Here is a 17496-nt window from a genome sequence, read left to right as displayed (position 1 = left end):
GGCCCTCCAGACTACAACTCCCATCATCCCTGTCCATTAGTGATGCTGTTGGGGGTTAGAGTCCAACGACACCTGGAAGAATGGGGAAAGTTACCTCTGTTTTTTATGTCTTGAAAAAGTGTTGATCCTTAAAAGAGTTTTTACACTCCTACCAGAAATTACAGCAAGCAACAATGCTCTTTTGTTTGAAAACATGTGTTTAAAAATATTCTTCATTTGCAGGTGAAAGCTGCCCTGTGGGCTCTCCAGGGAGGTACCTCAGTAGTGATTGCCAATGGAACTCATCCCAAGATCTCTGGCCATGTCATCACAGACATTGTGGAAGGGAAGAAAGTGGGCACGTTTTTTTCAGAGGTGAAGCCTGCAGGTAGGTTAGCATGGTCAGGTCCAGAATTTTTGGGGAACAAAGAATGTCAGTCATGGTGCAGAATTTGGGGGGGGGGGCTGGAGGCAGCTAGTTACTTCAGCTGTAGAATAAAAACCACAAAAGAACTGTAAGGATGAAACTATTTATGCTTTTGTTGTATGAGACAGAAGGGTGTATAAGGCCATTTTAGGAGTTGTCCTGCTAAACATTTAGGAGGTAAATGTTGCTTCTGCAATGTGCACCCTTTTCTCTGGACTTGTGGGGTGGCGTATTCATCCATGTTTTGATTCAAGAGTGGGAGAAGCGAATATAAACTCTTCTAAATATTCTCCATTGAGTATGTGGTGGCCAGAATTAGTGTGTTGAGAGTTAGTATGCACCTTCTGCTTTTTAATTTTTTTAAAGGCCCAACCGTGGAACAGCAGGCTGAAATGGCTCGAACAGGAGGCAGGAGTTTGGCAGCACTTCAGCCTGAACAGGTAACCAGCCTAGTCAGTCACATAATGTATATTACAGTCTTGAGAGCACATACAGGGCATTTGTAGTAAATGCAAAAAAAAAAAAAAAAAGGGCAGTAGCCCCATACTGAGATGAACAGCTTGCACAAATGTTGAAGGTTCAAGTTTCCCCATATAATAGGTGGAAAGGATACTTTGGAAATCTGCACTAGTTGTTTTCAAAATCAAGCTTTATTTACTACTATTAAGACTGATCAAGTGCATTGAGTTTCACTTCTGCAAGCATGCAATTTGGCACAGTCATGAAACATCTGTGTCAAAGAGTACATATACTATGTAATACAGAATAGGCCTGCTATTTTTTAAGACCTGCTGAGCTAAATTCCTCCCTCTGGCCGTCAGTAGCTCAATAAAGTTCCTGCTTTTATGCCTGCCTTGGACTGCAAAACTGTGATTGTCAATCTCCTAGTGGGCCATGATAATGTGGCTCTTGGAATCTTGTTTGGCTTAGAATCATAGAATTGGAAGGGACCACAAGAGTAGTACAGGCTGAGAGTTGTGCATGCCTTATTCATGAAGCATGTTCCATGGGATCTTCATAGCCTAGATTAATCTTCCCCCAAGTTGCAGATATTTTGAACTCCCAACTCCATCAGTCCCAGCTAGCATAGCCCAATGGTCAGGGATTATGGGAGTTATAGTCCAAAACATCAGGAAGGCTGATCTGAGCTCAAGCAGCAGGATAATAATAATAATAATAATAATAATAATAATAATAATAATAATAATAATTTATTATTTATACCCCGCCCATCTGGCTGGGCCTCCCCAGCCACTCTGGGCGGCTTCCATAAAAACCAAAAATACAGTAAAATGTCACACGTTAAAAACTTCCCTGAACAGGGCTGCCTTAAGATGTCTCCTGAATGTCAGGTAGTTGTTTATCGCTTTGACATCTGCTGGAAGGGCGTTCCACAGGGCGGGCGCCACTACCGAGAAGGCCCTCTGCCTGGTTCCCTGTAGCTTTGCTTCTCGCAGTGAGGGAACCGCCAGAAGGCCCTCGGCGCTGGACCTCAGCGTCCGGGCAGACTGATGGGGGTGGAGACGCTCCTTCAGGTATACTGGACCGAGGCCGTTTAGGGCTTTAAAGGTCAGCACCAACACTTTGAATTGTGCTCGGAAACGTACTGGGAGCCAATGCAGGTCTTTCAAGACCGGTGTTATATGGTCTCGGCGGCCGCTCCCAGTCACCAGTCTAGCTGCCGCATTCTGGATTAGTTGTAGTTTCCGCGTCACCTTCAAAGGTAGCCCCACGTAGAGCGCATTGCAGTAGTCCAAGCGGGAGATAACCAGAGCATGCACCACTCTGGCGAGACAGTCCGCAGGCAGATAGGGTCTCAGCCTACGTACCAGATGGAGCTGGTAAACAGCTGCCCTGGACACAGATTTGACCTGTGCCTCCATGGACAGCTGTGAGTCCAAAATGACTCCCAGGCTGCGCACCTGGTCCTTCAGGGGCACAGTTACCCCATTCAGGACCAGGGAATCCTCCACACCTGCCCGCCTCCTGTCCCCCAAAAACAGTACTTCTGTCTTGTCAGGATTCAACCTCAATCTGTTAGCCGCCATCCATCCTCCAACCGCCTCCAGACACTCACACAGGACCTTCACCGCCTTCACTGGTTCTGATTTAAAAGAGAGGTAGAGCTGGGTGTCATCCGCATACTGATGAACACCCAGCCCAAACCTCCTGATGATCTCTCCCAGCGGCTTCATATAGATGTTAAAAAGCATGGGGGAGAGGACAGAACCCTGAGGCACCCCACAAGTGAGGGCCCAAGGGTCTGAACACTCATCCCCCACCACCACTTTCTGAACACGGCCCAGGAGGAAGGAGCGGAACCACTGTATAACAGTGCCCCCAGCTCCCAGCCCCTCAAGACGGTCCAGAAGGATGCTATGGTCGATGGTATCAAACGCCGCTGAGAGATCCAGCAGAACTAGGAAACAGCTCTCACCTTTGTCCCTAGCCCGCCGGAGATCATCAACCAGTGCGACCAAGGCAGTTTCAGTCCCATGATGAGGCCTGAATCCCGACTGGAAGGGATCCAAATGGTCCGCTTCTTCCAGGCGTGCCTGGAGTTGTTCAGCAACCACTCGCTCAATCACCTTGCCCAGGAATGGAAGATTTGAGACTGGGCGATAGTTGGCCATCGTGGCCGCATCTAAAGATGGTTTTTTAAGAAGCGGTTTAATAACCGCCTCTTTCAGCGGGTCTGGGAAGGCTCCCTCACGGAGGGAAGCATTCACCACCCCACGAAGCCCATCGCCCAGTCCTTCCTGGCTAGCTTTTATAAGCCAGGATGGGCAAGGATCCAGGAGACAGGTGGTTGGTTTCACTCGTCCAAGCAGCCTGTCCACATCCTCGGAGGTAACAGATTGAAATTGATCCCACTCAACTTGACTAGACAGAACTCTAGCACTCTCCCGCCCCTGCTCCCACGGTGGAGTCTACTTCTTCCCGAATCTGGGCGATTTTATCTGCAAAAAACTTTGCAAAATCATTGCAGGAGAACATGTGGCCCGTACTGGGCCCCGATGTTGCAGGTGGTTCCGCTAAATTGTGAACCACCTGAAAAAGTCTCCTGCTGCTGTTTTCTGCAGATGCAATAGAGGCGGTGAAGAAATTCTTCTTCGCCGTCGCTATCGCCACTTGGTAGGCTCGACGTTGAGCTCTAACCTGTGTCCGGTCAGATTCGGAATGAGTTATCCGCCACCGGCGCTCTAGCCGTCTCAACGATTGTTTCATTGCCCTCAGATCCGTGGAAAACCACGGGGCTGTCCGGGCTCCATGCAATCGGAGAGGGCGCTTCGGAGCCAAACAGTCAATAGCCCTGGTTAACTCCACATTCCAGCGGGCCACCAGGGAATCGGCTGAAAGGCCATCAACATGGGATAAAGCATCCCCTACCACTCTCTGGAAACCATTTGGATCCATTAAGTGGCGGGGGCGGACCATCCGAATTGGTCCCACCTCCCTGCAGAGGGGATGGGTCGCAGAGAAGTCCAGTTGCACCAGGAAGTGATCTGACCATGGCACTTCTTTCATTTCGCTTTTACTTAGTGTCAGATCACCAACATCCATAGAGGTAAACACCAGGTCCAAGGCATGTCCACGGCTATGGGTTGGGCCAGACTTATTCAGGGACAGCCCCATGGAGGCCATGCTTTCCACGAAGTCCCGAGCGGCCCCTTGTAAGGTCGTGTCGGCATGGATGTTAAAATCCCCTAGGACGACCAGGCTAGGTGTCTCCAGGAGAACATCCGCCACGACCTGAAGCAGCTCGGGCAGGGAATCCTTGGTGCAGCGGGGAGGTCGGTACACCAAAAGGAATCCTGTACTGCCCCTATTGCCCAACTTCCAGAACATGCACTCAGAAAACTGGGTCTTCCCAATAGGACGCCTGGTGCAAACTAATGACTTCCTAAAAATCACTGCAACCCCCCCTCCCCGCCCACGTGACCTGGGTTGCTGTGCGTAAGAGAAACCTGGTGGACAAGCAGCGGCAAGGACAGGCCCATCTGCTTCATCCAACCAAGTCTCTGTTACACATGCCAGGTCAAATCCTCCATCCATGATCAAGTCATGGATGGCAGTGGTCTTACGAATCATCGACCTGGCATTGCACAGCAGCACCTTCAGGTCACGTGGGTATCCCTTGCTGATTCTAGTATCCATCCGGACAGGACCAGACCCGGAGGCAGGGATAGTCCTCAGACAACGACTAAACCTGCCTCCTCTGTAATGACGTGGTCTGGTCTTAGCGTAACTCCTCCTCCTACCCGTGATCACTGAGATCGGTTGTCCCAGTGCATCCCCCCCTGTGGAACATGCCCCAGCCATTTTGTGGGCTGGGGCCCACTCCCCGGCAGCCCTGAACCCTCCCCCTAAAAACAAAATAACACCTTAAACAAACAAACAAAACCAATAAAACAATACAAACAAAAAAAATATAAAAATTACAAAAACATCAAAATAAAAAAATAATAATTCCCCAAGCCCAACCAGACATCCATCCCACCCCACCCCCCACATACAAAAATCCAAAGAAAATTTTTAAAAAAACATTTTAAAAACACTCTGTGCCTCTCCGGCAGTAACAACTGTCCTAGTGAGGCCTGTCAGGCCCCGCCCCAGGCCAGATGGTAAGTGGCAGGGAGGAGCAGGGCCCTCAGGCACTCACTCAGGGGACTCCTCCTGGGCAGCAGGCAGCAAGCAGCACGCAGTCCTTGTGAGGCCCCAGGCCCCGCCCCAGGCCAGATGGTAAGTGGCAGGAGCAGGGCCCTCACTCACTCAGGGAGTCTTCCTGGGCAGCAGGCCGCAAGCAGCACGCAGTCCTTATGAGGCCCCAGGCCCCGCCCCAAGCCAGATGGTAAGTGGCAAAAGCAGGGCCCACAAGCACTCACTCAGGGAGTCTTCCTGGGCAGCAGGCCGCAAGCAGCACGCAGTCCTTGTGAGGCCCCAGGCCCCGCCCCAAGCCAGATGGTAAGTGGCAAAAGCAGGGCCCACAAGCACTCACTCAGGGAGTCTTCCTGGGCAGCAGGCAGCAAGCAGCACGCAGTCCTTGTGAGGCCCCAGGCCCCGCCCCAAGCCAGATGGTAAGTGGCAAAAGCAGGGCCCACAAGCACTCACTCAGGGAGTCTTCCTGGGCAGCAGGCCGCAAGCAGCACGCAGTCCTTGTGAGGCCCCAGGCCCCGCCCCAAGCCAGATGGTAAGTGGCAAAAGCAGGGCCCACAAGCACTCACTCAGGGAGTCTTCCTGGGCAGCAGGCAGCAAGCAGCACGCAGTCCTTGTGAGGCCCCAGGCCCCGCCCCAAGCCAGATGGTAAGTGGCAAAAGCAGGGCCCACAAGCACTCACTCAGGGAGTCTTCCTGGGCAGCAGGCCGCAAGCAGCACGCAGTCCTTGTGAGGCCCCAGGCCCCGCCCCAAGCCAGATGGTAAGTGGCAAAAGCAGGGCCCACAAGCACTCACTCAGGGAGTCTTCCTGGGCAGCAGGCCGCAAGCAGCACGCAGTCCTTGTGAGGCCCCAGGCCCCGCCCCAAGCCAGATGGTAAGTGGCAAAAGCAGGGCCCACAAGCACTCACTCAGGGAGTCTTCCTGGGCAGCAGGCAGCAAGCAGCACGCAGTCCTTGTGAGGCCCCAGGCCCCGCCCCAAGCCAGATGGTAAGTGGCAAAAGCAGGGCCCACAAGCACTCACTCAGGGAGTCTTCCTGGGCAGCAGGCCGCAAGCAGCACGCAGTCCTTATGAGGCCCCAGGCCCCGCCCCAAGCCAGATGGTAAGTGGCAAAAGCAGGGCCCACAAGCACTCACTCAGGGAGTCTTCCTGGGCAGCAGGCCGCAAGCAGCACGCAGTCCTTGTGAGGCCCCAGGCCCCGCCCCAAGCCAGATGGTAAGTGGCAAAAGCAGGGCCCACAAGCACTCACTCAGGGAGTCTTCCTGGGCAGCAGGCCGCAAGCAGCACGCAGTCCTTGTGAGGCCCCAGGCCCCGCCCCAAGCCAGATGGTAAGTGGCAAAAGCAGGGCCCACAAGCACTCACTCAGGGGAGTCTTCCTGGGCAGCAGGCAGCAAGCAGCACGCAGTCCTTATGAGGCCCCAGGCCCCGCCCCAAGCCAGATGGTAAGTGGCAAAAGCAGGGCCCACAAGCACTCACTCAGGGAGTCTTCCTGGGCAGCAGGCAGCAAGCAGCACGCAGTCCTTGTGAGGCCCCAGGCCCCGCCCCAAGCCAGATGGTAAGTGGCAAAGGCAGGGCCCACAAGCACTCACTCAGGGAGTCTTCCTGGGCCCTAGGATCTAGGCTTTGAAACCTGAAGATCAGTCCACTTGGAGCATGTGGCACCTTCTACCATGGTTAGGATGTGGGGAGAAGGGAGGGGAGGTTGATTTTTGTAGAGCAGGTGCTCCAGGGGGAATAAATTGAGTTCCAAACTGAACTGGCAAGGATACCTATCCAGCAGCTTGACTGAAGAATAGATGAGCAGTATTGGAGATAAACCAAAGGGCCTCGCAACTCAGTGAGAGATTGGGCTGTGGGTTTGAAGGAGCTAACAACATCTCCTATTTCAATATGGTGACCAGAGAGCTGGTCACAATCCAATGCCTGATGGTGGTTCCCCGTCTATTTTACTACAGAGAGCAGAGATCATCTATCATCTTGCTGACCTTCTGACAGACCAGCGAGAAGAGATTCTTCAGGCCAACAAAAAAGATTTGGAAGAAGCTGAGCATAAAGGTAAGGCAGGTGGAGTCTGTGTTGGATATGTGGTGAGAACAATTTCTCATCAGGCCAAGCTGGAGATGTCTGAGGCTGCCATTTATTACTTCAACAAAGATTAGATGAAGAAATCCTGGGAACATCCAGAAGCCTTTGGCCAAATGTTCCTTTAACACTGAGACTTTGTTTTTGTTTCACCTGAGCACCTTTGTTTTTTCATGCTACCCAAGGGGTTACTTCAGCTTCAAAACAGAAAGGAAGACTGAAAGACAGATGCAACTACTTCCATCTGCTGACTCAGTGTTCAGATTGAAGTCTTCATTTCTGTTGCTTCATTCTAATCATTCATGAAACAAAGTCTGACTTACTGGCTTCTGCTTCCATTTCAGGAAGACTGGCCCTTCCTTTGTTGAAGAGACTCAGCCTGTCAACCTCCAAGCTGAACAGTTTGGCCATTGGACTGAGACAGATTGCAGCGTCGTCACAAGACAGTGTTGGCCGTGTCCTTCGAAGAACACGAGTAGCAAAGGATTTGGAGCTGGAGCAAGTGACTGTGCCTATTGGGGTCTTATTAGTGATTTTTGAATCCCGGCCGGACTGTCTCCCCCAGGTGTGTGAAGAAGTCACCTGAGAAACAAAGCAAATATAACTTGCTATGAGCTGGGAAGGTCTCTGATTGTGGATTTCCCCACCTTGCTCCCCCGGGGAGGGAAATAATTAGTACTGAAAGTGTTGCCAATTGAGGTTTGTGTGTTGTGGTTAGGATGTGAATGTGTTGCAGCAAGCTTGATAGTTTGTCCTTTATTTTGTATAGTGTCCTCCATTGGGTCCTTTTTAAAAGTTGGGCAGCCTGAGTAGCCTCTGGAGCTATGCATCTTTCCTTGAATTTTAATCAGGAGTTCAGAAGGGACATAGTTATAGCAACTCCCCTGCTTCCTAGCCAGATATATTGCATACCCACCATTAATTACGACCTTCCAAAAACAAAGCTTTAGCAGAAAAACACGCAGCATTGCAACCTTGGAAGCATTACTATTGAAATACAGCAAAGTGACAGATCTGAGCTTCATGGGACCATAACCCATTCAGTGTTTTATATTGTCAAAAGGGGAGGGAATGGTGGTGAGGAGAGGAAGAAAGGGACAAGGGGAATGAAGATTCAAAATAAGTGGTATAAGTAAGAGTAGCCACTGCATTGTTCTCTAGGTGTTGATGGACTGCAACTCCCATCATCCCTGAGCATTGGCTATGCTGACTGGGCCCGATGGTTATTGTAGTTGAGCAGCATAGGGCACAACATTGGCTGCCCATGAAATATGGCACTGTACATTTATTATTGTTAAATCAGAAATGGTTCACAGCACTCTCACAATACATTATAATTGTTAGGTGCTGCTATGGTTATAAATGTGTTCTTTAATGCTTGTCTTCCTCGCACTCCCTTCCTTCTGGCAGGTATCTGCTTTGGCCATTGCCAGTGGAAATGGCTTACTGCTGAAAGGAGGGAAAGAGGCATCGCACAGCAACCAGATCCTTCACCATCTGACTCAAGAAGCTCTTTCCATCCACGGGGTGAAGGACGCGGTGCAGCTGGTAAGTGCCTATGAGCAGAAAGTGGGGAACAGGCAGCACCGGGGTGACAAAACACAGGCTGGGAGGGCAGCGTCAAAGGGGGGTCAGAATCTGATATATTACTGAATGGAAAAAATTAAAGTTCCACATATTCTGAGTTAAAAAGAGATCACAGGTAATGGTGCCTGAAAGAGAACCCTGGCAGAAAGAATTTCATTAAAGTATCCCCCCCCTTTTATGAAAAGAGGAAGATGCACTTTTAATTGAAATGTGTTAGGCTGCTTAAATCTTGCTTCAGGTTGGTTGGTGATTCCTTGTGTTGAGTACCTAAAACAAATCTTTTATTTTTTGAGTTCACACATGGCAGGCAGTTCTTTGGGACTGGGCAGGGATCCTGGAAATGTCTGTAATCTGGAATTGTGATCTATTCAGAGCTATTTCCAGGTGATCACCTGCCCCATGAACATTACTGTGCTGCTTTGGGACTTGTTACCTTCTGTCCAGGTGCTTTGACAAGCTATTTATTTTCTGTTGTGTACACACACACACACACACACACACACACACACAGACACACAGACACACACAATTGTGCCCAAATAGCTGGGCAGTTTCCCTACTGTTGGGTATGTATTCTCTGTTTTGTCCCATACTGTGTTTATTCTTCCATGGGCAACCTCTGTAACTCCTGGCATGTTCTTTACAGGTGAATACCAGGGAGGAGGTGGAAGACCTTTGCCGTTTAGACAAGCTGATAGATTTGATCATCCCCCGTGGCTCGTCTCAGTTGGTTCGGGATATCCAGAAATCTGCTAGAGGAATCCCAGTGATGGGCCACAGTGAAGGAATTTGCCACGTGTATGTGGACTTGGAGGCCAGTGTGGAGAAGGTCACCAGAATAGGTGAGATGAGAGGACAGAGATTTTTCTTCTTCTTAAAAGGGTTTGGGCTAAGTAATCGGTATGAGAGGGCATGGATGGTCAACATAACCTATTTATTTCAGATGCTCTACAGCAGGGGGAGGGACAGAATCTACTGATTGCAATCTACTGGCAGATCGGTAGATCAGAGGATAATTTTCAGTAGAGTAATGGCAGTTTCTGACTCCTAATTCTTTTAGCATAAGTAGCAAGAAGAGTTTTGCTTCCTAAACTAGGCTGTTAGAATCCCTGATCTTTAGTAACTTGGATGTATATTTGTACCTTTGTCCACAGGCAATCCCAGTGTCTTGTTCATGGGGTGCAATAGGTGACTAGCTCCCCTTCCTAAGCAATTGGCTACGGTTGGTGGATTCTAGTAAAAAACAAAACAAAACCCCGGTATAGATCCTGCATGCCCAATATCTGTGCAGCACCTTTGTAACCAATAGTTTGTCCTTCATCCAGTGAGAGACTCGAAGTGTGAATATCCTGCAGCCTGCAATGCGCTCGAGACTCTCTTAATACACCGGGACTTGCTGAGAACTCCCATCTTTGACCAGATCATTGACATGTTGCGAGTGGAACAGGTAAGTAAAGACGGCTGGAACAGGCTGAACGTGGGAGAGTGGCTGCCACGAGTTCTGCTCAGTGAGATGCCAGCTAAGAATGGATGCTGCAGATGCAAACCTTGAGGAGTGTTCGTCTGCTCCAGTTGCAGCATGATACAGATTTATTTATGCAGCAGCCTTGTCTTTATAGTAGTGTGTGGCTTGTCCTGAGCATACATGGCACTTGGAGCCACGTTTCTAATTATGCATCTTGGTGCCAAGGTCCTGGAAGGCATCTGCGCTGCACCTCTGCCTAGGCTGAGGAGCCATAGAAGACAAGCATATATGGAAAGCAGGTTCCTGTTGAAGTTATCTTACTCCAAGCTTCTTGGAGATTGGAATCTTCTGCTTGCTGATCTTCTGTAGTAGAGATGGGCAGAACTTAAAAGATAGTGAGAGGTCAGTTGCTGCATTTGGCATTCTTGAAGGAGGACTTGGGGTTGGCTTGTGAACGTGCTTTCTCCACTAACTTGAAGCCTGAGAGCTTTGAACAACAGGATTGAATGAGATTCAGCCGCCAAGCCCATAAAACAGGATGGGACTGTGGCAGCAGGCTACTGTGAGGAAAGTGCTAGAGAGTGGAAGATAATTTCCTTCAAAAGTACAAAGGAAGGGACATAGGAAACTCCCTTATGCTAATTGTCTAGCTCTGTATTGACTGTATTCTGAATATTAACAGCTCTCTGGAGTTTCAGACAAGAGGCCTTTTTCCTGGAGATCCCAGGGATTGGGCTGGGGATCTTTCATGTGGGCAACAGTGTGTGTGCTTATCACTGAGCAATGGCCCGTCTGCGCATTGTTTGGCTTCCCTCTTTGCATAGAAGCTTGGAGGAGGAATGTGAGTGAAAACGTTTTGTTCTTCCATCAGGTGAAGGTTCACGCTGGCCCCAAGTTTGCCTCCTACCTGACATTCAGCCCCTCAGAGGTGAAATCACTCCGCACGGAATATGGGGACCTGGAGTGCTGCATTGAAGTGGTGGACAGCGCACAGGATGCTATTGAACACATCCACAAATATGGGAGCTCCCACACAGATGTAATCATCACAGAGAACGGTTGGTGGCCAGTCTAACGTCTCGTGTGCATTTACACTTCTTGTGGTGGTTTCTTTCTGCATTCGGGGGCTCCAGGGCTGCCTCTGTTGGAACTCTGAGGGGCTTTTTTCCGAAGTTACCTTGCTAGGGCCTGGCGCCCTCCACAATGTGTGTCTCTTCCTTTGCTGCTCTAGGAACAAACATCTGGTGATCTGGACCACATTGGAGGAGTCCAAGCCACATCTCCTTCCCCTGCCTGTATTGCCCTTCCCAGGTACATGAGCACTGCTGCAGGTGTGGGGAGGAGCTGTGGCCTGGGTTTCTCTTGCGTGGCTGGAGTTACCAGAACAGTGCAAGAGGAGCACACACTAAGAACATAAGAAGAATCACACTGGATCAGTCCAAAGGCCCATCTGCTCCAGCATCCTGTTCTCCCAGTAGCCAACCATGTGCCTGTGGAAAACCTGCAAGCAGGACATCAGTTTAATAGCACTCTGTCCACTTGTGATACCCACCATCTGGTATACAGAGGCATCCTGCCTCCAACAGTGGATATTTTGGGACTGGGGGTGGGCCGAGTCACAAATCCCACTGGCTATGTCCAAATTGCTGTTTGGGTTCCGTCAACATTCAAGAAACTGCAACAACTTCCATGTTCTAAAAGCAGTGATTTTTTCTGGGGGAATGCATACCCCTAAACATTTTCTGAATCTTTGTACTTTTGTCCATACACTGTATTTATTTTCCCCGATTTGAACTATAAAAGGGTGGTTTTCTTGAGTCAAAATGAGAGTACCCCTAAACATTTTTAAAGAAAAAAAGCACTCTCTAAAAGTAACATTTTTGCTGGTGCCTTGTTCCCTCATTTCTAAAACTGCTTGTTCTTGTTGAGTGTTCAGCTCCCTGCTGTTAACATTTACTTTTCTCCGGAGAAGAAGAACAATATAAATGAATGGCAAGCTCATTTTCTGAGTGCCCGTCTTTTTTTTCTTAGAGCGTTTATTAATTTTCCAATAAAAAACATCCAATTAACATATAAAATCATAATCCAATAAAAATAAAAAACTAAAATAAAAAATATCAAATTGTCTTCCGAATTGTAATTTTGATTTTACGACTTCCCACAGTCTGAACCTCAAAGCATATCCAAATCTCAGTCCTGCCTCTCATCTGAGTGCCCGTCTTAAGTAGTCAAAACAGGACCAACCAGGAGGAAGGGAGTAACAGCTCCAACGAGGACTGAACATGAGAAAATCAGTGGGGAAATGGGATGGAATATCTTGCAACAAGCCATGACTGGCTGGCTGGAACCTTGAGCAGGAGTATTCCACACAGCAACTTCGTTTGTTGCAAGTCCCCCTTGCAAAGAGACATAATATAAAATTTATTCATACTCAAGCTTCTATCCTGCCTACCTTTGCGACACAGACTGCCTAACAACAAAGCATCAACAAGCATTTTAAATATAATAAAAGGCAGCAGTGGTATTAAAAAAAAAATTCTAAAAGGCCTTGACTAAACAAGTGACCATTCTGTTTCAGCCCACATTTGGCACAGTTCTATTGTAAAGCAGTTGTGTTAAAAAAAATCCTTTTGTCACCCCCAGAGAAAACAGCAGAGTTCTTCCTCCAGCACCTGGACAGTGCCTGTGTGTTCTGGAATGCCAGCACCCGCTTCTCGGATGGCTATCGCTTTGGGCTAGGTAAGGGAGCACGATGGGTGCCCTGTGCCGCTGGTGAGCAAGTTACACATTTTGCGTGAGGTTGAGCGTGTTCAAGGAGTATACATGGTCACCTTTAAAGTTAAGAATATTTAAGGAGATTTACTTGGAACTTCTTTTTAAAGCTTTGGAGTATTTTAGAATTAGAGTGATCTGGGCCATCCCAAAGGAAGAGTTGGAGGTAGAGGCTATCATAAACAAGAGCATTTATGACAACGTAGAGAATGGCCTTCTCCAACCTTGTATCTCCAGATGTTGTTGGACTACAGTCCCCATCATTCCCAACCAGCATGGCCCTTGGTCAGGCATGATGGGAGTTGTAGTCCAACAACATCTGGGAACCCAGAATTGGGGAAGACTGGCCTAATTCAAAGGACGTTTCTGAGCACAATTCAAAGTGTTGGTGCTGACCTTTAAAGCCCTAAACAACCTCAGCCCAGTTTACCTTAAGGAGTGTCTCCACCCCCATTGTTCAGCCCAGACACTGAGGTCCAGCTCCGAGGGCCTTCTGGCAGTTCCCTCACTGCAAGAAGTGAACTTACAGGGAACCAGGTAAAGGGCCTTCTCAGTGGTGGCACATGCCCTGTGGAACGCCCTCCCAGCAGATGTCAAGGAGATTAATGATTATCTGACTTTTAGAAGACTTCTGAAGGCAGCCCTGTATCAGAAAATTTATAATGCTTGATGTTTAGATATTATGTTGGAAACTGCCCAGAGCGGCTGGGGCAACCCAGTCAGATGGACGTGTTATAAATTTAGTAGTAGTAGTAGTAGTAGTAGTAGTAGTAGTAGTAGTAGTAGAGATGTACTGTAGGAGAGCTTCAGCTTAGGCAGTCAGTGACGAAAGAGTGACTGCCGCTTGGAGTAATCTATGGCAACACATATATTTGCATATGGGTAAAGCGCAGGTCTGTGAGCAAACTCTGCATAAAGTCCCGCACAATGTGGCAATTCAGCAAGAAAAAACCCTTAAGAGAAATTACTTGGTGGCCACTAAGGAATTAGCTGCTTTCCTTCAAGCATTCATTGTGGTGCCGCACCAGAAGATGAAACCGCAAATCCTTAGATGTCTAAAGCTCATGAAGGTGAAGGAGCAAATTGGCAGCTCCAGAGCTCAAATGCAGTGCAGGAAGGATGAGAGGAAGTTGGGGGGATCTTGAAATAAGGGTGAACGAGGTCTGGTCAACTCGACTTGTGCCATTAGACTGGAGAATTTCCTTCCTGCCCTCTTCAACCCAGTTGTTCTATTCTCTGCACACAGGGGCTGAGGTTGGCATCAGTACATCGCGCATCCATGCCCGTGGGCCAGTTGGAATTGAGGGGCTGTTGACCACAAAGTGGCTGCTAAGAGGGGAAAATCACATCGTTTCCGATTTCTCTGAGCAAGGAAGTATGAAGTACCTTCATGAAAATCTCCCCATCCCACAAAGGAACAGCAACTGAGCACCCAGGTGGGGCAAGTGCATCTTTATGGAGACTGTTACGGTTTCACAACAGAGTCTTAGAAAGGAGAGGAACCTCCACCTTCTGGAATGCGGAGTGTTTTTGCACGCCGAGCTTCTGGATAATCCCAAGCGGTGACTTGCGGACCTTGTTTTGCGCCCGAGTTGTTTCTCCTCACACTGCAATGCGTAGATGTTGGGTGTCAGCGTTGAAAGCACCTCATGTGCGCTTGCAGCACAGAAAAGAGGACTCTGGTACTCCATTCCAAATGATGGGGATCTTTAGGGTTGATATTGGACCTATTTATTGATCTGAATTCTTCTTTTCAGCCATTCACAAGAGAGAGAGAGATTCCACACACCCCATGCTTTTCTTGCTTCGAGAATGCAAGAAATGCTTGATCATTCTGCCTTCCTTTGGAGATTTGAAATCTGAAAGAGGTTGCTATGACGGTTCTTTAGAGTTCATGTCTTATTTAAAATGTTAAATCACCTTTAATAAATATTCCAGGTGCACATTGAATTTTTTAAAAAATCCAAGCAATGCTTTCCATGCCGATTTCCTTTAATAGTTGACTGATGGAGTGGGGAGAATCACAGTGGTAGAACTGTAACTGTTTTTCACAACCCTTTTATGAATATTTGTACCAAATATTTTTGTTCATTTTATATAAGCTTTTATTTCCCCTGAGAAATTGAACGTATTTTTCAAACTTTATGGTTTTTCAAATAAAACTCCCTTGCAATATGACTGGATTCTACTGCTTTGTTCAAAATGATGGTGTGAGTTGTGTCCTATTGCAAATGTGTTTAATGCTGACGGGGCCTGCATGGTGTAGCTGCACTTGCCTTGCCTTTGTCTACTGATGATGTTACTTACAGAGTTCTCTTATAAAGGGTGGGGTGCTTTATGCTCCTTTTCAATCCTTCAAGCTAACAGCAACCATGGGAATTAAGTAACAGTTACAGTGGTACCTCAGAATTCGAACGTAATCCATTCCGGAAGACCGTTCAGCTTCCGAAACATTTGAGTTCCAATTGGCCAACAGCTAGGTTTTTGTACACCGAAATCAGCGCTGGACATTTGTATTCTGAGGAACGTTTGAAAGCCAGAGCACTTACTTCCAGGTTTCGGGCGTTTGGGAGCCAAAACATTTGAGAACAGAGTCATTCAAGTTCCAAGATACCACTGTATTCCCATTTTACAGATGGAGTATACAGGCTTAGATGCTGGCACTAAGGGTTGTTACCAATGCTGTTGTTTTGCTTGCACAATGGAGATCCTCTGGAGCAGAATTTGGTGGCAGGAGAGAAAGGGGAACTCCCATTGGACAAGTGGAATGCTGCTTGCAGGGTGAGGGTTACATTTCCCATGTTGTTAATGAGTTCCTGCATGGACTGTGCAGCCAGGTTTTCTAGATTCAGCACCTGCACTTGATCCACTAAACAAAACTGATTTGTTGCCTTTCCCCCTGTCTCTTTTTTAACTGAGGCGGAAAAAGCCCATCTGCCCACATTAAAAGATACAATAACCATCAATATATGCATCTCACGTGAATTGATATATTCCCTCCAAATGTTGAGACTGACATCCAGTAAGGTATTTAGGCCTCTGTATAATAGATGGTGGGATGCGGGTGGCGCTGTGGTCTAAGCCACAGAGCCTAGGGCTTGCCGATCAGAAGGTCGGCGGTTTGAATCCCCGTGACGGGGTGAGCTCCCGTTGCTCGGTCCCCGCTCCTGCCAACCTAGCAGTTCAAAAGCACGTCAAAGTGCAAGTAGATAATAGGTACCGCTCCGGCGGGAAGGTAAACGGTGTTTCCGTGCACTGCTCTGGTTCGCCAGAAGTGGCTTAGTCATGCTGGCCACATGACCCAGAAGCTGTCTGCGGACAAATGCCGGCTCCCTCGGCCAATAAAGCAAGATGAGCACCGCAACTCCAGAGTCGTCCGCGACTGGACTGAATGGTCAGGGGTCCCTTTTCATAATAGATGGTGGCTGTTTATCCTTTCAGGCCCTAAGCAGTAGTTTCTTGGCAACCATAAAGGCTCATCAAATCCACTTTTGTTGTCCTGCCAGTCATCCCAATACTGCAGACATTTATTTTACAGGTAAATGGATGCCTCCAGATATCAAGGATTTTGCCAATACAAAATTGCTATGGACAACAGCTTTAGACCAAAAGGAATATATCACTGGACAAGTCTCAATAGCACAGATTCCATAAATTCTGTGACATATGGTGCCTGCAGTTTACCTTTCACACCAGCTGATGATTTGTTCTTCCACTGGCATTTCCTTCAAGCTAGCACTGGAATTAGTGAGAGGTCTCCACCCCTTTCCCAGATCAGAAAGAGGGTGGAAAGCAATGCAGGAATCTCAGCTAAAGCATCCATGACAGATGGCCATCCAGTCTCTGCTTCAAGACCTCCAGTGAAGGAGAGCCAATACACAATCTCTCTGCTCTGATTGCCTTGGGCAAGACACGGTCTCCCATTGCCAACCAGGCTACGAAGTGTAGTTCCCTTGTCCTCTCCCACCCACACCCCAGATCCCTCTCAGGATGTTGTGAGTTTGTACTCAATGCTTCCTGACATATGTACAGTACAGTGGTACCTCGTGTTACAGACGCTTCAGGTTACAGATGCTTCAGGTTACAGACTCCGCTAACCTGGAAATAGTACCTCAGGTTAAGAACTTTGCTTCAGGATGAGAACAGAAATCGTGCTTCGGCGGCGCGGTGGCAGCAGGAGGCCCCATTAGCTAAAGTGGTGCTTCAGGTTAAGAACAGTTTCAGGTTAAGAACGGACCTCCAGAATGAATTAAGTTCTTAACCCGAGGTACCACTGTAGAAGGAATGGCCGCATGTCCCACTAGCCTTTCATTCTAGCATCTCCTAAACCTTCTTTCACAGCACAATATGGAGAGACAGTCGCTTGTTCTTGTTCTCTGTAACTACTTGATATTCAGTCACTGTATGTTTTAATAAAATAAGCATCAAAAAAGAAAAAAGAAAGAGGGTGGCAACACTTTTTAGTGTATGGCCACAGCATAAGTGCGGCAAGACTTGCTGAGTGGCAGTTCATATACTCAGCCAACCTGC

At 48.2% G+C, this 17496-nt stretch overlaps 1 protein-coding gene across 6 annotated transcripts in view; it reads left to right on the top strand.

Moving 5' to 3' along the window:
• Positions 1-15144, top strand: part of ALDH18A1 (aldehyde dehydrogenase 18 family member A1) — a 31492-nt gene extending 16348 nt beyond the window's left edge. For all 6 annotated transcript variants that reach the window (XM_081191238.1, XM_081191240.1, XM_081191239.1 and 3 more), the window contains exons 9-18: positions 223-367; positions 773-846; positions 7016-7115; positions 7487-7707; positions 8553-8690; positions 9376-9571; positions 10055-10176; positions 11066-11252; positions 12838-12933; positions 14213-15144. In XM_081191238.1, the coding sequence (XP_081047364.1) occupies positions 223-367; positions 773-846; positions 7016-7115; positions 7487-7707; positions 8553-8690; positions 9376-9571; positions 10055-10176; positions 11066-11252; positions 12838-12933; positions 14213-14394 (1461 nt within the window). In that variant the 3' untranslated portion in view covers positions 14395-15144. The remainder of the gene's footprint in view (positions 1-222; positions 368-772; positions 847-7015; positions 7116-7486; positions 7708-8552; positions 8691-9375; positions 9572-10054; positions 10177-11065; positions 11253-12837; positions 12934-14212) is intronic.
• The last annotated feature ends 2352 nt before the right edge of the window (positions 15145-17496 follow it).

Source organism: Podarcis bocagei, assembly GCF_964188305.1.
Source record: "Podarcis bocagei genome assembly, chromosome: 4".
Lineage (NCBI taxonomy): Eukaryota > Metazoa > Chordata > Lepidosauria > Squamata > Lacertidae > Podarcis > Podarcis bocagei.
The sequence above is the reverse complement of the archived record's forward strand: the minus strand, read 5'-3'. Positions and strand labels throughout refer to the sequence as shown.